Genomic DNA, 22,715 nt, shown 5'->3' with positions numbered 1-22,715 from the left:
GAGCCCGATACCATAGTCTTTTAATCAATTTTCATTTCCATTTTCCTTAATAATTTCAGAAAAATAATTTCACAGAAAAATTCATTTCTCGGGCTCTCGACCTCGAAATTCGACTCCGGGCATATGCCCGAGTCTCATATTTTTCTACGGACCCTCCGGGACCGCCAAATCACGGGTCTGGGTCCGTTTACCAAAAATGTTGACCAAAGTCAACTTTAATCATTTTAAAGCCACATTTTGAAATTTTTCACAGAATTTAACATATAAGCTTTCCGGCTACGCGCCCGGACTATGCACGCAAATCGAGGCAAGCAAAAATGAGGTTTTCAAGGCCTCGGAAGTATGGAAAAAGAGGAAAATTCGGTGATGACCCTTTGGGTCGTCACAACCACACAAGAGGGGGGGGGGGGTGATTTGTGTGGTACCCAATTTTCGCTCTAGAAGAACCTGGTTCTTCTAGGTGTACTTACTACTACTGTTTGCGGAATTAAGAGTACATAAAATAAAGAACACAGAGATTTTTACGTGGAAAACACCTAGCTCAAAAGGTGAAAAAACCACGACCTACTACTTAGTAGGATTTTCCCAAACTTCCACTAAAATCACTGAGCCAAAACAGCATTTACAAAATAGCATTTACAAACTCTTGTAAACCTAAGGATTAAACTCTAATCCCAGTGTGGCACACAGCCTCAACTGTTGCGACACCTTCAAGTTAGCCTATAACTTGAATACTCAAAGTACCTATTACAATTGCTTCTACAAAAGCTGGAAAGGTACAACTTTAAACCACCTACTATAATTGAACTAGAATAAGAATAAACCCAGTGGAATTGGTTCTTCTATCTTGTCCATGTAGCTTCAGGAATGCACACTTGAGTCTCACATAAATTGCTTGCAAAATTGCCTCGCTCTTTTTCTCTTAATTTAGTTTCACTTCTGCGTTTGTGCAATACCTGTAAAAGAGAACAATCACTGTTATTTAATGAGTTAGTAATCAGAGTTTGATTGAGACTCAATTGCTGATCTTCCATCGAAGTTGAGTCCTTGAACAATACAAACTCCAACCCTATCCTTTATCCGGATTGTGTCCTCTTCCCATGAGGATACTTTCTTTCCTCATCCAATATGCAACCTTTTCGATCGGTTCAGGAGATATTGTTGCATTATCCTTGAGACTTATCTCCTTCACGTGTATCTCACATGTATAGGTTGATAAACATTGTGTCTCACATGATGGACCTGGTCCATGATTGAGTTTATTTGTCATTCTTCAAAACTTCACCTGAACTTGGGCCAACAAATTCCCCCTTTTTGATGATAACAAACTCTGTGCTTTTACTGATCAGAGAACCTGTGGAACTCAGCTTAATCATCAACACTTTAACTTAGAAATTTTAACTTATCATCAAGGACCAGGTTTAATCAGGTTATAAATATCACATTATTCAGAATAACAAGTAAAGCACAATATCTCTTCCCCCTTTTGGCATCATCAAAAAGTTGCAAATATTGTGAATCCCAGATTTTAATAATTACTCATAGCCACTGGGGCAACTGCAAGTGAAAACATGGTTCAATTAATCAACAACCAACAAACAAAATTAACTATTAAGATCAGAATCTTCATAGAACAAGAGAAAAAGCAAATTGTCATTGATTAGGATATGTTTCCGCAAACAGACCACAAAGAGAGAAAAACTTCCAAACATGAGCAACAAAAACAGAAAAATTCCCGAATCTGGGTCACTGGGGGTTCTAGATAGGTTCAAAAATAAGAACTGGAAGACCTTAGGCTTGGAGGAACTAGAGGGATGGGTTTGGAGAAGGTCGAGCATATTCTTAAGCATTCCTTCACTTTTCTCCTTTTCTTTTGCTAGCTCAGCTCGAAGGCCATCTCTTTCAGCTTCCAAATCAGCAACACGAGCTTGAAGCCTAGCAATTTCAGCATCCTTAGTTCCACACTCTTGAACCAAAGCCCTAACCTTGCTATTCACTGGTGTCTTCAGAGATGAACCAGGTTCAACAGGGGTGGCATTGATAGGATAGTCACAAGCCAATAAGGTCCTAACACCAAAATGCTCCTTGCTTGATGCCATCTCCCATTTCTTCAAAGGCACCCTTAGCCTGTCCAGCACAGTTGTGGGTATGAACCCATATGGAGTTGCATGTGCCTTGGATCCATTAATGACCCTGTCCAGTAGTTTGACAATAAAAGCAGGCCAATTTATCTGCTTTCCACTCTCAAGGCACTCCATAAGAACCAGGTCCATATAGTTGGCAGTATGCCTCCTCTCCTGTCTGGGCAGCAGGCACTTGTTCACAAATTCAAATAAGACCTTGTGCTCAGGTCTCATCTCACTCTTCTGAACAAATCTGGCTTCAGGTACATCTTCAGCATTTGCAGCTTCACAAAAATTCCTAGTGATTTGGAGAGCAATGGGGAGAGATTCCAGACATGACCACCTTTGCCTTTTGTAGTCATCATACCCTTCACTTGGTATGTCCAGGATCTCACCCAGTTTGATTATATCAAACTCCACTTTTACACCCTTCACCAGGCTGGAGACTACTCCATTTTTCACAGTGGCATTGGCCATAAACTCTATCAACTCATTTCTAGCCAGCCTTCCATCCATATCAAGGACCATGTCCTTCCACCCTTGTGCAGTAAGAGCATCCATCAATCTTCTCATACCTGGCTCATCCAGGTCTTTCAACAACCTTCCTTTCAAAATTTTCCTTCTGCCAAAGATGACAAACCTGTCTTGATCTTTCTCAGATTCCTCCTCTTCTTCACCACCACTCCACTCTACATCTTCTTAAATAATTTTCTTTTGTTTACCCTTCACAACAGACCTAGTTCTTTTGGCTAAAGAAGATTCAGCAGGTACAGGTATAGAGGAAGACTTCTTGGAAGAAGTCTTGGAACTTTTTGGTTTGGGTGTGGGAACCTCTTCAGTTGTTCCTCTTTCCTGATGGACCAGGTCCATCTCCTCTTTTTCTTCTTCTGCAATCTCAACACTCTCCACAACCTTAGCCTTTCCTTTTTCCCTCTTTTTCTTCCTGCTCTCTTCCAGAGCTTTCTGCAATTCTGCTTCACTTTGCTTCACCTTGCTTCTAGTAGCTCTTCCCTTTGATACTGAAGGGACAGTAGGCATTGGAGATGACACTTTACTTTTCTTTGTNAACAATGCTTACCCAAGAAGTTTTGATGAAAGGGAGATTCAATGGACGCCTAAGTGCTTGGAGAAGAAAGGAGTTCGTGTATTTTTATTAAAATCCCGAGCTACTGTTATGTTTTTAACTTAAGAATTCGCTGGGCAAAATTGCCCTTCGCGTTCGCGGGAAAGGGGCCGCGTTCGCGAAGGGTAAACTGGACACTTCATCGCGAACGCGTGAAATAGAATGCGAACGCGTAGAAGAAAATGTTGGGGGTCCAGGGACTGTTATACGCGAACGCGTGAGGGGCCACGCGAACGCGTTGAGGAAGCTGGCAAAGCTACGCGTTCGCGATAATGATGATGCGAACCCGAAGGAGGGGGAATTAGAACTATGCGATCGCGTGAAGTAGGACGCGAACGCGTAAGAGGGGAATACCAAGGCACTGCGAACGCGAGCCTGAGGCCGCGTTCGCGAAGAACAAAATGCCTGTGTAAAAATGCAGCAAAAATCTGATCCTTTCCTAAGTGTAAAAACACCCCGAACCACCTCCAATTCACTCCCGAGCCCTCGGGGCTCCTAACCAATCACACACACTAACTCAATAACATCCTACGAACTTACTCAAGCGATCAAATCGCCAAAATAACATCAAAAATCATTGAATCAAGCCTCAAGATCATCATTTTCATTTCAAACTTCATAACTTCAAATTTTAGATATTTATGTCCGAAACACGTCAAATGACATCCTATTTCGACCAAACTTTACAGAGAGTGCTTAACACATATTTAAGACTTGTACCGGGCGTCGGAACCAAAATACGAGCCCGATACCATAGTCTTTAATCAATTTTCATTTCCATTTTCCTTAATGATTTCAGAAAAATAATTTCACAGAAAAATTCATTTCTCGGGCTCTCAACCTCGAAATTCGACTCCGGGCATATGCCCGAGTTTCATATTTTTCTACGGACCCTCCGGGACCGCCAATCACGGGTCCGGGTCCGTTTACCAAAAATGTTGACCAAAGTCAACTTTAATCATTTTAAAGCCACATTTTGAAATTTTTCACAGAATTTAACATATAAGCTTTCCGACTACGCGCCCGGACTGCACACGCAAATCGAGGCAAGCAAAAATGAGGTTTTCAAGGCCTTGGAAGTACGGAAAAAGAGAGAAATCCGGTGATGACCCTTTGGGTCGTCACATTCATTTAGCTACAATATTTTATTTCAAATAATTTATTGTGGCTAAAAGGTAACTATTGCTACAATAACTATTGATGTGTGGCAAAAACTTATGATTAGCTACAAAATTTTATTTGTAGCAATAAATTTGTAGCTATTTAGGTAGTTATTGCCACGATTGTTAGCAATTATAGCTAATATGAGGAATTAGCTTTACCAACTTAATTTTCGTAGCAAAGAAATTTTATAATTTTATAAATAGCCATAGAATTCTAATTTTTGTGGCTATTATTAGTAATTAGCTATAATTTTTAAATTCGTAGCTAAAATTTTGTAGCTATAGATGCATAATGTTGTAGTGATAGGATGTAAGAAGGGCATTTTAGGCAATGCACACTCAGACATGTGACTTTCACGTGAGTGATTAGTTAAGCTGTTAGAAGATAATTAAATACTGTATTTGGAATGTACAATGATAACAAAAAATCAGAAATCAATTTTTTCTTTTCTTCCTCCTTCTTCATTCTCTGAATTCTCTAGAAACTATGATTTAGTTATTCATGCAAGCCTAGATTCTATCAACTTTAATTAATACGTGTTCCATTGTTCTTGCAATTTGACTCCTTGGATTAAATTTTCTACGAGTTTTTGTAATTAAATAGTTAGTAACTTAATATCATAGAAGCACCATAGCGAATGGTTATCAATAATACAAGTGTATACGACTATACGTTGTTACCGGTGGCAGAACCATTTTAACCTAAGGGTGGTGAACTAAATCTTCGTCGCCAGCAAATTATATTGTGCCACGTGTAGGTGAAATTTTATATCTTGATTGTTGAACCTTTTCATAGAACAAAAAGATGATATAATGATAAAAGGATTCCAAAAGTACTCTAGACCATGGGTTTAATTCATAACCGTAACATTTTAGTATTTTTTTAATTCCCTTTTTTAAAATTCTATCTCCGCTTCTAGTAGTCATCATCGAGAATGAATTGTAATTTGTATACTAAGAAAATTAGGACATTTTCTAGAAATGGAAATAACGTCAGAAAATATGCATGTATCATAAATACATAAATTTCTACATTAGTGGTTCAATATCCCCATCCTAACCTCCACCATCTTTTCCACATCATAACTATTATTAGTCCAACTTCTTTGATTAGGTCTTTAATCAAGTCTCTCACTCTAGAGAGATCTCCCATCTTCACCAGAAATTAAAATCCAACTAATTAAGCTGGTTTAATTTTGCATTTATTTTGACATTAATGAACCAACGACCCCAGCAATAAGAGTAGTAGGATCTCCAAGAACTGCAGATATAATAAACTGCAGAGCTAAACCAGCCATCTCACAACATTTCTGAACTTTGCCTTTGCTTTTTCGATGATGAGTTTGAAGTGTTCCTTTGAGACTTGGGATCCTATTCTCCAGTTTTCTACAATTATTACTACTATTATTATAAGTATTATTATTATTGGCACGACCAAAGTAGATCTCATGCCAACTATCCACAAGCATCTCTTTGACACATGCTACGTGCAAATTGTATTTCTTGCATGTTGATCTATAACTCCAACTTCTTCCTTTCCTCCCGCATCTGTGGCATGATGCACTTACCTGCAGAGACAAATTCAAGATTTAAGTTAATGAATTCAGAATGAGTATAACCAGTTTACAGTTGAGTGTTAAGTTCAGTTGGATTCGTAAAACTCGTTGTAGATCCGCCTCTATGTACTTAACTATTCATTCTAAACATAATTAGTTAAGTTATATTTCCTTAATTTGACAATATGACTTTAAAACTAGGACAGAGCAAGGTAATTGAAAAACTAGATTTCTAATAGTTGAATGTAGGAATTAATTCACTAAGTAAAAAAAAGAAGAAGATGCAATTTGATTTCAATTTTTATCCTCGTATTTTCCAACTTTGCCCTCTGAACCTTCAATTTGGTTAGAGTTAACTATTTTAATTTTAGTTTATTCAACAATGAAACTATTCTATTGAGACGTCTATGTTAGAGTACTTCTCTATTAACCAAAAGCTAAGTAGGCTAAGATGCCAAAGTGACTTTCGCAGAGCCAATTTTCCCACTTAAAATATTTACGGAAGTACAATAACAACAAACCTAATGTAATCCTACATGGTAGGATGTGGGGAAGGTATAATGTACGCACACCTTACTCCTACCTTGTGGAGATAGAGAGGCTATTTACGATAGACCCCCGGCTCAAAGAATTAAAAGGGTAATCCGGTGCACTAAGTTCCCGCTATGCGTGGGCTCCAGAGAAGGACCGGACCCAAAATATGATCTTCTCCCCGAACCCAAAATATGATCTTTGTGTATTAGTTCGATCATCTTTGAAAATTAATTAAATTGATTCTGGATACGAGAAAAGTGTGTAGAAATGACAACAGGTAGCCATTTTACTGGGCTGCTATTTAAGAATTAGCCAGTGCGTCCCGAATTTCAGTTTTTCAAGTCAAATTTTCTGCACAAAAATATCCTGAAGTTACAAATTTTAGTTTAAAATTTCAGGACATAATAAGAGCCCGTTTGGACATACAACTTTTTTTTCCTTTTTTCCCAAAAAAATTCACTTTTTTTTCGAAATCAGTGTTTGTTCATAAAATTTCAAATTTTCACTTGAAGATGCATTTTGGAAATTTTCGAAAATTTAAAAAACTCCAAATAACTGTTTTTCAAATTTTTCACTCAAATCACTCACAAAACTTTAAAAACAACCCAAACAGAAATTTATGTCCAAACACAACTCTAAATTTCAAATACCATTTTCACTTAGAAAAATTTTTTCACCATTTTTTGGAATTTTATAATTCTTATGTCCAAACGCCTACTAAGTGATGACTAATCTCTAAATAGCATTCCCGAAAAGTGTCAAATAAATTGGGCCGGAAAATCTATCATGAAAAACTATTAATATGTCGACTAACAGCACCATACCTTTCTATACAAGTAAAGCTTTACTTCTCCATCATCAAGAACCATAGGAAGCTTTGCACAACATGGATGAAGATCAAATCCACAAGAATTACAATGGTATAAAAATCCAGTAATATCCTTCTCACAAGCGTTGCAGTAGCGCGGCACGCTTCCCGGAGGACGAGAGAGGAACTGAAAAGAGCATTTTTTGTAAAAAGGATGAGTAATTGAAGCAGAAGGAATTGCACAATGCATATGGAGATCATAGTCACAAGTTGTGCATTTGTAACGAGACCCTATGCCTACTTCCTTACAACCATCACATTTGAATGGAAATTCTGAGTATTCAAATCTTAGCTTGTGTTGAGGATGGCTAAAATGATATATCTCATTGTATTTCATTTTTTTTAATAAAGTTTTTGGATATATGGCAGCACAAGAAAAGAATTCAAGTGATAAATATATAAAGATGATTCTTGGACTGTTGTTATAACTTTATGTATTTGGATTTAAGAGTGGCTTGTACTTGAAGCAAGAAGCAAGGAGCAACAGGGATGTATGCTGATGGTGATAGTTGCAAAATAATGAGTCTATAGAAGAATCTTTAAACATCATCAAGAATGAAAGAAGAGAGACATAAGGCATATAAGTTCCATACTCCACCACACAAAAAGGAATTTTTGCTTTAAATGATTAGTCATCAAGCTAATACTTTTGTTTTTCACTTATTCTTCTTTTCTTTTTTTATTATTATATGATAACCGTAGTATCCTGACCAGCTTGTGGATATCTCAACTAATTCCACGAAGCATCTGTTTGCTATTTTCCACTGGCACAGATACCGAGTAACTATATCCATATCAAAGCTTAGACATATAAGAAGAAATCACTTAGTGTTTTTGCCACTGACAGGATTTGAACCTAAGACTTTATGGTTCTCAGCTCACTTCATTGACCACTAAATCATACCCTTAAGTGCTTTTTTTCCTTATTCTTTAGCCAGGGAAATTCAAATGATAAAAACCTATATGTGATGTAGATTCTTGGGTATAGTGTAATCAACTTATCCCTTAAACCCCAAAAAGTGGGATGATGAAGAACCTTGGTTGCAAGCAAGGTTTTCGATAATGGGACCTCTAGAAAGTCATAAATTCTTACAAATTAATATCAATATGTTATCAAGAAAATGAGACTGTAGTAGTTCCTTTACGAGAAATGACTAAAGAGGATTACAATACAAAATTAATCGTGTCTTAAGTCCTTATATATAATTAGAAGCAATGAGGGGTACAGTAAAATATCTAGTAAACATTTAAGGAATTTTTAAAAGAATAAGAATATAGCACCTTGAAAGTGGATTTTTGTCATGGCTAAGAAATCTTAATAGAAGATTTCCAATGCGACATGTCAGAATCGTTAAATAAAGAAACAATTTCTTGAATGCAACAACATTAGGAAGAAATTGGTATAGTTGGAATAATGATAAAGTCTGACGCAAAAATAATGCGTAAAAAGTTTAAATACTGGTCAAATCCTAAACCATAAGAGTCTTACAAAAATTAAAAAACCAAGGAAAACAATCGCAAAAATTAAGAAGCAGACCAAATGTGGTCAAAATAGTGGAAATTATATTGGTCTAGATTTTGACCTCCGAACAAGTTACAAATTTAACAGAATCCAATATTTTGGAGTGGAATTAACTCCATAAAATAATTACAAATAGAGTTAAATAATTGCATTTTAAAACTGCAGCGTGTAAATTCTGAATTTGTCACTCTTAAAAGTCGTCTTCCAAAAATTTCACGTCACTCATGTTTACTCTTCAACTACAGATGATATGACAGAGCAATTGGGATATACAAAAAAAAGAATAACATCTGGTTCTATTTAATTGGTGTAAAAAAGGAACAAATTCCTAGGTCTTATTCTTCGTAATCCTGATAATTATTTTTGCTAAAAGATTTATCTTTTTTCCAGTAGACTAAGTAATACTAACATAGAATGGGCACAGAGAAAAGAGAAATGATTCTTGTTTGTGGGATATGGTATTGCTTACCTTTGAAAATGAGTCCAAAGTTATTAAGCTTACACGGAATATTAACTTAGACCCTTTGCTTTTCTTCTTCAAGATACTAAATTACAGTACCCAAAAGTATCACCATTTCTTTAAGCAACTTCTCTTCCAACTCAATCTTTGATGAGTTAGCATTTTGTATTTCCTTTGAAAAGAAAAAGAACAAACTCAAAACAAATTATTATCACCGAGGAGTGTGGTTGGATGGATGAATTTACTCCTAATCAGAGGTCTTGCGTTCGAACTTTGAAAATAAAAAGAAACTTCTGGTAGGGAATGAATGTTTTCTTCTTTAGTGAACCCTAAACGGTATAGAGTCTGATCAATGAATTTTGAATATCTAAGGATTATATCAAAGGAAAAGACCAAAAGATGATATATAGAATCTTGCCCTTATGGTCAAGACTACTAGATGTTGGAAAATTTTAGGCACAGGTTTGGAATTTTTGTTATCTTTGTTCAATTTTGTTATCCTTTTGTTCACTTTTTTTTTCCTTTGTTTCCTCTCTGCTCTTTTTAGTACAAAGAGACATCTGGAATATTTGAGTGTGAGTAATTTTGATAATTGTACTTGCAAGAATAAAAGCCAAATGCATCAAATTCCCCTTGTTCTGCTTTGTTGATGAGGCACCTGAACAGAGTGCTTCTCTTTTTGGTTTGTTCCCCTTCTCTTACAACCTATAGGACTTAGCTTTTCTACAGCCTAATTATCTTTGTTCGTTTAGTTAAATTCATGAGCATGTATCATGTTTGCCAAAAGCCAACTTTCTGGACTTGTCTGGAACTCTCAATTCTCCTAGTCTTTTGTACTCTCTTTGTCTGTCATACTTTCCTTTTTAGTCTGTTTCAAAGAAAATGCCATACTTCCTTATTTAGAAACAACTTAACTTTAAATATCTTACTTTACCCTTAACGAGAAGTATATATGACTTGTTTTAAACCACAAGTTTTCTGATTTTCTTTCTTAAACTTCGTATCTAGTCAAACATCGCCGCGTAAATTGGGACGGAGAGAGTTCTTAAGTATTCATGGATTTCATATAGGTTGGAGAGTTATCCAATATATTGGGCCTGCCTTTCCTTCTAGGAACCCTTGCTGAAGCAGCCCAAAGTTAGAAACAATGTTGTTATTTCACTCTGATGTTCGACGAAATGACTGAGACGAAGTAGTCGCTTGGTTTATGGATGCATGTTCGCAAAATTGACCTTTCTGAAGCTGGATATATAAATGAAGAGTAAATTGATGGCATGCGTGAGGATAGTCTAGTTAAATAATAAATTCATTGCAGCAGGTACACCTGTATAAAATGAGCCTCAATGGAGCTGAATGGATACATGATCATATAACCTGTGGGATACATCAAAGGAAAAAGGAGTAGATTGACCATTCTAATTTAGCTAATTTATCTGTATGGAAGTCACTGTTGACTTGGTATTCTAAGTTTATTTGTTACACATATATCTCTAAGACTCTAACTAACAAGTTATTCTACTGTTCAATATAACATAAATAGCTCCCCAACATTCTACTGTTCCTTCTATGTTGCGTGGATTCTTCATTTGTCATGACATACCAACATCTAACGGGTGTGATAAGAGTGTGGGTTCTTAAAGTGATTTTTTCAAGATACACTAAAAATTATAAAATATATGGAATACCTGTATATCAGATACTTCCATGCAACCATACATAGGCTAGGTGGAGCTACGGCGTGAAAACAGTGGAAAACTGATCATCTTGACAGAGAAGGAAGCAACCAAAGATTGGAAAGAGATGAGGCCGCGGAGAGAAACCATGACAAGAAGGCCAATGCAGCAGATATCTGATATCTACTGCATAATCCGGCAGGACAGAATGTTACATCTGCCCTGTGCAAAAGATCCACTATTCCAGCAATTGAGCTAGCTGCTGCAAGAGTGAGGAATGATAATGCCTGTAAAGTGTTTGTTTTTTTAGTCATAAGTAATTTAATGTGGAGTCTTTTTTACAGATTCAAGAGCAGGATATACCCAATCTCCTAAAACAATGAAGAGAAGAATTCCTGGCTGACGAATGGGGCAATGGATCAAGACAGAGTATATATCAATCATTGCCAAAGTAATGCTCCAGGGGATGACCAAACCCATGATCGTTACTAAGAAGCTGTAGAAGAACAGTAACCAACAGGTAGAGGATCAGAATATTGTAGAAGGAAATATGAGATTCGTTAGGATTTTGTATTTCCTCACTGACAAACAAGTGATATGGCTGCTCTGATGAATTTTATAGAAATCTTTTCTTTTTCATTTCAACCTATCACTGGTCATGCAATAAATGCTTTGTCAGCTGATGCAATTCTTTGATATTTATTATCCTTCAGACTCTACTCTTTCTTAGTGTGCGAGAGTCAAAAGACACACATGGAGACGATATGAACGGAGACAAATTTAGGATCAATATAGGATCTAAAGTCAATTGGTTCAGGATGAATGTAACTTTATTATATATACACATTTTAAACATTTTCGCATATAACTACATAGTTCGAGCTGAAAGCAATGTATCCAGTTGAATCACAAAACTGACCCTCTGCATATGCGGGAGATTGTTATGTGTGACAAAAGATTATGAAGAGACAAAGAGTGGTACGCAGGAATAGAAAATACCAATCTGAGCTTAATTAGGATTCAATATTTTCTCACTGAAAAACAAAGTATTAGCTGCTCTGATGAATTCTATTGTAATCTTTGTCATTTCAACCTATCACTGGTCATACAATAAATGCTTTGTCAGGCATATATGGAGACTATATGAACAGAGACGAATCCAAGATCTAAAAGTCAATTAGTTCAGAATGAATGTGATTTTATTATATGTATATATTCTAAATTTTGCAACATAGTTCGAGGTGAAAACAATGAGTTCAGTTGAATCACAAAACTGACCCAGAATCCGCCTCTGCATATTGGGAGGTTCTTCTATGTGACAAAAGATATGAAGAGATAAGAGTGGTACAAGGGAAGAGAAATTAAAGTGGTACAAGGGAAGAGAAATTACCAAAAGGCAGTATAGTTGTGAAACTCAACTCCTAACGACATGAACAAAAGAGAAGCGGCGGAGAAGATGGTCTGCCCTAATCTCAAAGCAAAGCTCGCGCTTGTCCCCACAGCTCCTGGTACTTCATCATCCATGGCCATTTGCTGTTAAAACTACAATATGATCTATGTTCACTGCAACCTCCAATTTCTGAAGATGATTACAAAGCAGACAATTGCAAATTCTTTCTCTATTGCCCAAGTTCATCATGATCTTCAGCTGTAATTCCGAATCTTTGCCTCCCCAAAATATTCATGGACAGCAGATATGAGAACTTCTGGCTACTTACTTAGATTATAAGCATGAAATTTCAAGAACTTTGGCAATGGATAATGGTTTTTTTGTCTTCTTCTTGTCGTAATGGTGTACTTATTTTCTTGTGGCAAAAAACAGGGCTATTTTGCAGTTGTTAAACTAGTTTTGAAGTAGGGAATTTGTGCATGATATTTCATAATGCTTTTCAACGTAGGATGTGAAGAAAGCCTGTACAAAGCATTTGACAAGTGGAATTGCATATTACCTCTCCTTTATATTCTTTTCGTCTATCTTTTTTTCTTTTTAGGTGTTTGAAGAGGCGGCCATAAATTATTTGGAATTGTTTAAGTCAGCGTTTAAGCAGGCAGCACCCACATGAACCGCACACAAGATTAGTGGCAAACACAAATGCGAATCAAGGATAGTGTTAGAAAATTTAAACAAAGGCAAACGCAAAGGAGACGAACTTGAACCCTTCGAATTTTAACATGGCACAAGACCCTTTCACGAGGGTTGGTGCAAAATATTCAAAGCAGTAGAACAAAAGGTACGAAAACCTAACTAAAAAGACACTTGGCTTTATAAAAGTATGATGAGGTCGTCAATTTGATCGAAATAGTGGGTTCATATTTTTCTTTATTAGTGGAGTATCTATTCCCTCTTTGGCTTTATATCCGTTTAGTGATTTAGTCTGATAACTTTTTAGAATTAACTCCGATACAGATTCTGATTTATAAAGATATTTTTCAGAACTAAATCGACAGTAATACTAGATGCTACAATTTTTTTATTTAAAATGCTGACATCATGTATTTAAAATCTCAATCAAATTTTCCACATGACTATTATAAATTCTATACAAACATTTGCATGTGCTGCAAACTCTAGGCTAGTTATCGTCTTCTGATCAAATGGTGTTAACCTAAAATTCCAACACATCGCCTGTCATTAAAAGAGGCATATATTTTTCCCATTTTGTTCCTCTCCATACAAAAAAATTGTGTGGAAATCTCTCCTATGAAAGAGAGTGCAGCATATTCACGCATTTAGGATATAAGCGAAGTTACTCTGAATGACATGCATTTGAACGATCAGGCACATTAGACTCTATAAACAAACAGTAACCAAAAAGATGATAAACATATCACTAAAACTGACAAGGGTAAACCGGTTCTACAAGCTTTTATCTCAAACAACTAAGTTACCATTATCCAATTACATGTCAACAAATTTCAGAATAGGGGAAATATGGTAATGAAAGGACCAGAAAGAAATAGGGCAACCGAAGAGGGGAGACGTTTATAGGTGCATACAAAATATTTGCTCCTCCTTCTGAACATTCATTCCTCGAGAGAAGCTGCGGAGGGAAAAGGCAAAAAGAATGAATTGGTGAGCTTACACAATAACAACACTTGATTTAAGCACACAGAATCTAAGAAGTACAGTATGTAATTCGATTAATCAACAAAGAAACAACTTAGTGTCAACTGTCAAGGGCGCCAAAGAATGTGCATAATGTAATTGTATCAGTAGAACATCGACCCTCTACGGAAGACTAATTCCGAAAACGACTACAGTCACTTTACAACATGAACCTTTAGCTAGTACTTAATCCAACAACAGTGCACAGGGATTGATGCTTAATTGCAGTCCAGCATGAACCTTTAGCTTATACTTGAAATTCTATAATACTACGTAGGAATCAGATTTAAGAGTGTCGATTTGTGTGAAATAATTTCATCAAAAAGATTAAACTACTAAGGAATTAGACAATTTTCCTTAAAGACTGGGAGGGTGTTTGGATTGGCTTATTTTAAGTGCTTATTGGCTTTTAAGCACTTTTTTAGTTTGTGTAGTGTTTGGCAATACTAAAAAGTGCTTAAAATCACTTACTTTTAGGGATAAAAAGTACAAAACTAAGCCAAAAGCCAAAAGTTGGGTATTACCAACTTATGGCTTTTGGCTTTTAGCTTAAAAGCTACTTTTCATAAGCCAATCCAAACACCCTCTGGATCAACTTCTAGCCCATTAAAATCTTTTCTGACGATGGGTGGCTGCAACGCTCAAAGTTAAAACCTTTGCTGGCTCTAATACCATATGAATTGTGTAAGCCAACTCATCTCAATTTGATTATTTCAAGAGATGTCCCTTGCCTGGTTGCAAAAGGACACTTGTTCCACGAACTGTAAGAATACTCATTCTTCAGCTGCTAACTAAAAAAAAGGGCCAAACCAACTGCGTTCAGATTGTAATAACGGTACCCAAAAAAATGATTTTCTTGCACCAAATAAAGACTTATGTAACAAACCGTAACACTGACAGTAGCTTTGTAATAAGTTATGTGTGTGTGTGTATATTCCCATATTTTTGGTGCATGAATTTATTAATTGATGTTTGTTTAGGGCACATGATATGATTAAAAGGCTGCATAACCAAGCAAAACGGGCATTTAAATAAAGTGAATATAAGAGCCAAGGATTGAAGTATCGGAGTGCGCCACGAGCTAAGCCTAGCGCCCAAGCGGCACCAATTATAGTCACAATAGGAGAAAAAGAGGTGCCTACGTCTACCCTTTCCATGTGGGAGTCCTTGTAAGTCTAGGTCTCTTTCTCCTCCTCTGATAAATATTTATAATATTCCACGAACATGGTAGAGACAATTTTGGGAGCATTCTTGGAGAAGTAGGCACCTGTGACTGATTTCCTTTATCTAGACTCTAGAGTTATGGGAACCTGAGCATGATATGGTCCATATTATGTTTGAATGAATTGATTTTTGTGAACCAAGGTTTATTTGTTTATTTTAATTCTTACGTATTCGATAGCACAACTAACGATTGAATACTATCTATAAACCCTAGACTGAACTTGGAAAAGGTAATCTATGGTTGATTCACCTGGGCGTCGGAGAACTAATTCGTGGATAGAAAAGGAATATATCTATTCGCTTTGCATAACCTTAACAGGTACTTTGCAATTCATTCTTATTAACCTTAATACCATAAGTGTATAGATAGTAGGTTAATTTGGATAAACGAATAAGAAATTGGAGAATTCTTATGAACAATAGATGGCCGTGGTTACTAGCCCTAGTGAAATTAATTTAGTCAAATCGTAAGAGGGTCATAAGAGGACTGTGAAGGAGAACCATAGCTCAACTCAGCTCATAACATCAATTCCACTGATGAAAACAAACTGAGCAAAAATACATATGCAGATGCTATCAATAAATTAATTAATTAACTATGCCTCAACTTCCAAACAAGATGAGACGATTATATGAATACCCCGTACACATTCAACAAAGTGGAACATTCATCATAATTTCACTATTTTCATCTTATCACATCCTTTATCCGGTTCTTGGAACAATCTAAGCTTCGCTCGCATACATTTAGATAATAATAGTATATAATTAATCCAAGTCAATTCCCATTATCAGGAGAAAATTTATAAGCATAAATTCAACTAATAACAACAATTAAGTTGAAAATCGTATAATCATAAGGATAAATTTACCTGAGAGGAAAGAGGAGCAAATAGAATAAGGAACCTAGAGTTCGAGCATAAGTTCTTCTTTCGAATCGGAGAAATAGTGGAGAATGTATGGGGCGACCCGAATCACGGCGACCCAAGTACCAAACAAGGCCACGTGTGTCTTGAGCTGCTTCAAAGCAGCTGCTTTGTCAGGTTTACGCATGAACAATCCTGGAAACATTGTTGCTTCTTTTGCTGCTCTGAGATTTGAGATTGAACGAGCCAAAAACCCTAGGTTCCGACTGAAAAGTGGGTAACGGTGAGGTTTTAGACTTGTGTATTTAGTGATGATCGCACAGGGCTACAGGCCCAATTTTGATTGTAAAAGGGGGAATGTTTGGGCCGGGTCTTATGTGACTTTATTAGTCGACCCGTTAGGTTTGTAATGAATTTTATTCTTGCAAATTGCAATACCATCACCGTGTTTAAAAGCGAAACTGAAATGTTCAATTTAAAATATGTATATTATACCTTGGTATACAAAAAATATATATTTTGCCAATTACTTGAAACGACTATACAATATAGCTTTTTCCTAATTAAAAGGAATCTATGGCGATTTTACCAAATGGAATAGTCGTTAGTAGGATACCTAGATGGCAAATTCTTTTAGATGTGGTTTTCCTTGTTTGTGCTTACCTGAGCTTAGGATCTATCGGAAATAATCTCTCTACCTACACAAGGTAGAAGTAAGGTCTGCATACACATTACCTCCTTTAGATATTCACTTGCGGAAACACATTGGGTATGTTATTGTTGCTGTTGTGATTTTTCTTGTTTGTGGTTGTCAGTCTCTACTTGATAAGTGATGGTGGTGGTGTCTTGTTAATTAAATTAAAACACTTCTAACTGATAGAATATTATGAACTCTGTATATGACGATGGAAGTTAGAGATTAATGATAGCATAACTGATAAAGAGAGAGTTTCTCAAGTGGTGAGCACCTTTTACCTCCAAACCTGAGGTTGAGGGGTTGGATGTGAGGTTAAAAAAAAAAGAATGATAGCATGAGCAATGAGATGTTTATGTTGTTGGCATGCAAAGTTGATGGTAGAAATCAAATACTAATAGAGATGCAAATCGTGCTTTCAAGACATAGTAGCAACTGGTCATTCGACCTACCTTCGTTCTTAATTTCGGACTTGATTTGGAATTGAGCTACTTCATCCTTTTACTAACAAGAGACATTAAAATATGAGATTGTCTACGGCATTTGAATACTTTCAAAGTATAAAGGAGTGGCTTAGAAATTTAAAAAACTGCGCCTTTGGTATTTTATAAACTCTTAAGAAGGTAAACGTATGATAGTTACTCTATTGACCATAAAATAAGTTTCAAAAAAATTAGTTTCTTTTTTATTCTTCAACTTGGAGACCATCCCTATCGAAGGGACTTGAATTTCAAAGATTCAAATCGTAATTGGACATATTGCAACTTACAAGTACAAGCCTTTTTCTTTTTCTATACAAGATGGAGGATTAGTATTGGATAACAATAATAAACTTACTAATCAAAAGTTTGGCAATACATAATTTCTAAACTTAACATCGTACGAGAAGGTCATGAAAGGGGGAGATGGAATTTTAGGGGCTTTTGCATTTATATCCGGTTTTGAGGTCACAATTGAACCTATACCCACTTGGCAAAAAAGTTTGCAAGCTTACCCATTTTACGATCAACTTCAGACTTATGGGTCTGAAGTTATAAGAAAAATGCCTGAAGTGAAATTGCACTTCAAATGCACTTAAGGCAAATAGGTCTGAAGTGAAACCAATGGTTTCATGCACTTAAGGCTAATCAGTCTGAAGTGAAAAATTGCATTTCAGATGCACTTAAGGCCAATAAGTTTGAAGTGAAAAATTGCACTTCAGAGCCAAAAAGTCTAAAGTGCAACAAAACGTTTTCATTCACTTAAGGCCAATAAGTCCGAAGTGAAAATTTGCACTTCAGATGCACTTAAGGCCAAAAAGTCTGAAGTGCAACAAACGTTTTCATTCACTTAAGGCCAATAAGTCGTAAGTGAAAATTGCCCAGAAACGAAAATTTGTTCTTCGAATTATAACAACTCAATATACGATTTAATACCTAAATCTACTCCAAATGAGCTCAAATTTGAAACATAGCCTCCAAATATCATCCGGAACAAACCCCAATTATCAATTTGTCAAAACAACAATAAATCTAATGAACCCATTTTGCAGTTAAGAAGAAAAAAAGAAGAAACCCTAAGCAATAGTAAAAAATAAAACGTCAAAACAGCTCACCATTGTAAAATATCATAAACTACATTAAAATATATTCACAACTACCGTATAAAATCATTGTCACCCGAAGAAGAAGAAGGAGGAGGAGGAGGAGGAGGAGGAGGAGGAGGAGAAGAAGAAAATGAAGGAGGAGGAAGAGGAAGATGCTTGAAGTTATTTAAAAAGTGGTTAAAACTTTTTTAAAAAGTAAGTATAGGTTAAATGGGAGCAACCAAATAAGGCGCCCCGTGCAATTTTTACGAAATTTTAATTGATAAACCAGTTTCTGAGGATCGTTTATTTGCTTGCCTTGGTTTTCCATCTTTGTATTAATTTGCCAATCCTAGGTAATATCCAATTTCTATGAATCAAATATTTGTCTAATGGACTGTGTTTTTCAAGGCTAAAGAAGCATAGCTTTTTAGGAGTTCCATCCTAAAAACTGGGAATTAGTCAAATGCTCTCAAGCCAATTTAGCTCTGACGTCATCACAAATCCCAAACTTCCATGCATATCATTTACAATGTTGTAGAAAGTTAGTAGGTAATCGGTCCTTCCCTTACTATATGATCAATAGTAATCTCATATTTTCATATAGCTAGACATGTGTTGTTATCAGTTGTTTTCTTGCCTCAATTTTCTTGTTATTGTTGGTAATTTATCATTTTACTTTTTTCTTTCCATGGTTTGTACACTATTATTTTTTTTTTCACAGGTAATGTGACTATACTTCTCCTGAACCGAGAGTGTATCAAAAATAATATCTCTACTTTCACAAGCTAGGGGTAAGACTCTATACACACTAGTCTTCCAAACTTCACTTGTAGAATTATATTGGGTTTGTTATTTTTGTTTTATTTTCACTTTTCTTCATTTCCACGTCACAATATAAATCGCACAACTCCATTGCTAATATTTTTTTCAAATTTATATTACTATAATGAAGTTAATTGACTAATCAATTTTGACTTAGATGTTTCTACCAAACAAACTTAGGAATACTAATTTATCGAATCTTAATCGCGTGATCGTATCTTATATCACGACCTTAAAAGTTGATACTGCAGTCTTCGAGTCTGCTCTGTGATTGTGATGCTGCTGCTCACTTCAAAAACTCTTATTTTCTACATTCAGTTCATTGACGGCCAACAGCCAATAAGATGCCACCACATCAGCAATAGAAACGAGAAAGTCAAGTACACTCCAGTGGGACAAGCCCCGCGCATTAAATTCAGTAATGGTGACGAGTCCTTCCTACACAAACTTCGTCGACAAATTGTAAGTTTGCAACAGTGACGTGAAAACACCACAAATCACTCACACTCTCTTTCTCAAAACCCACAACACAAAAAACGCACTAACATTTACTTGCATATTACACACACATTCCCTCCATTAACCAAACCCCCTCAATAAAGGAGCACAGAAAATAAAAGCACCAATCCCACTTCCGTTAATTGCCCTGCAGCTCATCATGCTCCACCATAAAGCTCCTGCTCCGTCACCTATACTATCACCGGCGCCGGCGGCGGTTCACCATAACGATACTCAAAAAGCTCCATCACCTTCAACGCGGCCACTTCATCATTCGTCGACATTGCCAACTTCGTCAACGTCAGCATCGACGTCAGACTTATCAACTACTCCACCGCCGTCTAAGTTACCGGTTGATTTCAGCCCACCTTTGATTGCCATGGTCGTTATTATCGCTACTGCTTTCGTCATCATTACCTACTCGCGACTCTTCTCGCGCCATCTGCTCCGTCTACACGGCCGTTATAGACTGTGGCGTCGTCGTCGCCGACGTTACGTTCCTTCATCTGCCGGCGATATCGAGTCGCCTCCTTATCCGTTCGATCCTACTGATGCTTTCCACGTGCTTTCTCCGTATGGACTGGACGATTCAGTTATCAAAACAATTCCTCTTTCAGTCCACACTCGAAAAAGCAGCGTTCACGATTGTGCGGTGTGCTTACTGGAATTTGAAGAGGACGACTACGTACGCACGCTTCCAGTATGTTCACACGCGTTTCACGTGGACTGTATTGATATATGGCTCAAATCACACGCGAATTGCCCGTTATGTCGCGCCGGAATATTCCGTCCAGAGTCACCGTTCACTCCGTTAATGGCTGCAAGGATACGCCCGAGCTTCGATGACATGCTGGTAGAGAACACAATTCTAGAGCCTTTAGCTGAATTTCAGCCAGAATCGGATACAACGACAGTGTCAGAGATCACACAGGAGCCGTCGCCACGGAGAAACATGATCCAATCAGAGGATATTAGATTCAACGGACGTGATATATTGCTAAAACGATCCTATTCCTTTGGATTCGAGAGGAATTTAGGATCCGAGAGACTAGTACTTGAAGCAACAACAGCTTCGCCATGGCGGTACCGCAGAGCAATAGGATCAGGAAGCTTCTGGAGCAAAAGACCTTCACCGTTCAGCTCGTTAACGAAACCACGAGTATTCTCGTTCCGATATTACAGAGGAATGAAATCGCCGTTCTTTCGCCGGACCAGAGGCGGATTCTTTCCATTATCGGAGTCAAGCGCGAGATATAGTACCGGCGGAGGCGGAGGTTCGTCGAGAAGAAGCAAATCATTCGCGAGTCCAATGTTTATGAGAACATCGGCGGCGGGAGGAGGAGTATTCTCGTCGAGCCGGCTAAGGAGCGGTGATCCAGAAGCCTTACTGTCACCGGACAGGTATAACAGACGGTGAAGATGAAATCAGATCACATGGAGAGGAATTAATGAACTTTAGGAAAACGACAACCGTCCGATCGATCGTAGTTATGGGGGGACGGTGATCGAGGTCGCGGGGGGTGGGGGGATGGGGTCAGGCGACATTAATTTACATTGGGAAGAAGGAGGGGAAATTAATGCGGTGCCTGCTACTATGTTCATTGGGCCTGGGGAGATCATTTAATACAGAGAGAGAGGGGGGGCGAGTAACTGTGTTGAAATGCTGAGAAGAAGAAAAAGTTATGTCTGCATTTAATGGGAAAATTAGACTATTTTTGAAGAGTTACAGAGAGATGGTGATAGACAAGGGTTAGGAGCTTATCCAAAAAAAGGGTTAAACTTTTTGGAGTGTATGGATGATTAAGTTTGTGACTGTATGAGCTCCTCCCACTTGTCTACGTCTTTTATTATGGTTTAAATGTATGTTGATTCGCTGTCGAATTCAAAGATTTAGTACCTTAGGGGTAGTTTGGTTGGAAATAGGTTATCGAAGAATAATTATTTCGGGATTAGTTATTTTACCTTTCCAAAAATATAAAAAATTCACTACAATCCCGGAATAAGTAATCCTCGTATAAATTCATCTTAAATTTAATTCCGAAATTAATTATCTCTTATCCCTCATACCAGATGAGCCCTTATTTGTTATTGATACAAGTTGAATTTAGTAAGAGATTCTTGTACTTGTTTGTGTGTGTTTTTGTTTACATGTGACGTTGGGCTGAATGCGCAAGAAATTTATTACTGTAGGATTTTTATAAATAGATATTGTTGATACTATAGCGTTTATTATTCCTAAGTCTATCAATCTTAAAGTTGAACCTTCGTATATCAAATCAAAACCAATAATGGTTCATTTAGCATACTTGGTTATCATTAAGACATGCCGGTTTCTGTAAGTCCACAAGTTCATTGACACAAGTGAATCCCATTTTTTTAAGCCAATGGATGTAAAGTATAATTACATTCTTTAAATCTCTATGGTAATGAGTACACATTTATTATATTTATGTATCTTTCAACTATGTATATACGGTTAGAACTAAAAATTGCATTATTTTTTAAGAGTGCTGCTATACGGCCAAATTCAGTGTGGCCCAACAACGACCACACTCGTAAAATACCAGTAAAATCCTTCATTTCATATTTGGCTTAGTGATCATTTTTCCCTCCAAAATATTTTCCTCCAAAATTAGTTAATAAATTTTGATTATCCCAAAACATTGATCCCATAAATCATCATTTCCTCATGCATGAGAAGATAAAAAGCCTTCGTATATACGGATGGCAGCCTCCGTATATTCTCTCATTATGTTTTTAAAAAAAAAAATACAATTACGTATTTTTTTAAATGCAATTTATACGGATAGGAAGATCAAAAGTCTATTATGTATACATAATATTATTTTTCCATTTATATTGTAACCCGAATAACAGCCTAGAAACTAGTTTGATCAAAAGAGAGCTTTCACTAAA

At 36.7% G+C, this 22,715-nt stretch overlaps 4 protein-coding genes across 4 annotated transcripts; 1 reads left to right on the top strand and 3 right to left on the bottom strand.

Annotated features, from left to right (window-relative positions):
* Window positions 5,403-7,767, bottom strand: LOC109234982. The gene is made up of 2 exons (XM_019401010.1): window positions 7,324-7,767; window positions 5,403-5,977 (listed from the first exon to the last, which is right to left on the bottom strand). The coding sequence occupies exons 1-2, from the start codon at window positions 7,702-7,704 to the stop codon at window positions 5,612-5,614; spliced, it is 747 nt and encodes a 248-aa protein (XP_019256555.1). The 5' UTR covers window positions 7,705-7,767; the 3' UTR covers window positions 5,403-5,611.
* On the bottom strand, window positions 10,640-13,222 carry LOC109234182 (CASP-like protein 5C1). Its single transcript, XM_019400064.1, has 3 exons — window positions 12,413-13,222; window positions 11,386-11,518; window positions 10,640-11,309 (listed from the first exon to the last, which is right to left on the bottom strand). The coding sequence occupies exons 1-3, from the start codon at window positions 12,550-12,552 to the stop codon at window positions 11,109-11,111; spliced, it is 474 nt and encodes a 157-aa protein (XP_019255609.1). The 5' UTR covers window positions 12,553-13,222; the 3' UTR covers window positions 10,640-11,108.
* On the bottom strand, window positions 13,819-16,547 carry LOC109234181 (mitochondrial import receptor subunit TOM6 homolog). Its single transcript, XM_019400063.1, has 2 exons — window positions 16,225-16,547; window positions 13,819-14,063 (listed from the first exon to the last, which is right to left on the bottom strand). Exon 1 carries the CDS (start codon window positions 16,421-16,423, stop codon window positions 16,259-16,261), a length of 165 nt encoding a protein of 54 aa, XP_019255608.1. The 5' UTR covers window positions 16,424-16,547; the 3' UTR covers window positions 13,819-14,063; window positions 16,225-16,258.
* Window positions 19,385-21,922, top strand: LOC109234180 (RING-H2 finger protein ATL65). The gene has a single exon (XM_019400062.1). The coding sequence runs from the start codon at window positions 19,960-19,962 to the stop codon at window positions 21,214-21,216; it is 1,257 nt and encodes a 418-aa protein (XP_019255607.1). The 5' UTR covers window positions 19,385-19,959; the 3' UTR covers window positions 21,217-21,922.

Source organism: Nicotiana attenuata, chromosome 11 (genome assembly GCF_001879085.1).
Source record: "Nicotiana attenuata strain UT chromosome 11, NIATTr2, whole genome shotgun sequence".
NCBI classification, from domain to species: domain Eukaryota; kingdom Viridiplantae; phylum Streptophyta; class Magnoliopsida; order Solanales; family Solanaceae; genus Nicotiana; species Nicotiana attenuata.
The sequence above is the reverse complement of the archived record's forward strand: the minus strand, read 5'-3'. Positions and strand labels throughout refer to the sequence as shown.

Excerpts from the sequence above, each read along its gene's own strand:
- LOC109234982 (XM_019401010.1), bottom strand. The coding sequence starts at position 7,704 with ATGAAATACAATGAGATATATCATTTTAGCCATCCTCAACACAAGCTA. Across the intron at positions 5,978-7,323 it reads AGCTTTACTTGTATAGAAAG|GTAAGTGCATCATGCCACAG; the intron begins GTATGGTGCTGT and ends TTGTCTCTGCAG.
- LOC109234182 (XM_019400064.1), bottom strand. The coding sequence starts at position 12,552 with ATGGCCATGGATGATGAAGTACCAGGAGCTGTGGGGACAAGCGCGAGC. Across the intron at positions 11,519-12,412 it reads CACAACTATACTGCCTTTTG|CTTCTTAGTAACGATCATGG; the intron begins GTAATTTCTCTT and ends GTTCTTCTACAG. Across the intron at positions 11,310-11,385 it reads TCATTGTTTTAGGAGATTGG|GCATTATCATTCCTCACTCT; the intron begins GTATATCCTGCT and ends AACACTTTACAG.
- LOC109234181 (XM_019400063.1), bottom strand. The coding sequence starts at position 16,423 with ATGTTTCCAGGATTGTTCATGCGTAAACCTGACAAAGCAGCTGCTTTG.
- LOC109234180 (XM_019400062.1), top strand. The coding sequence starts at position 19,960 with ATGCTCCACCATAAAGCTCCTGCTCCGTCACCTATACTATCACCGGCG.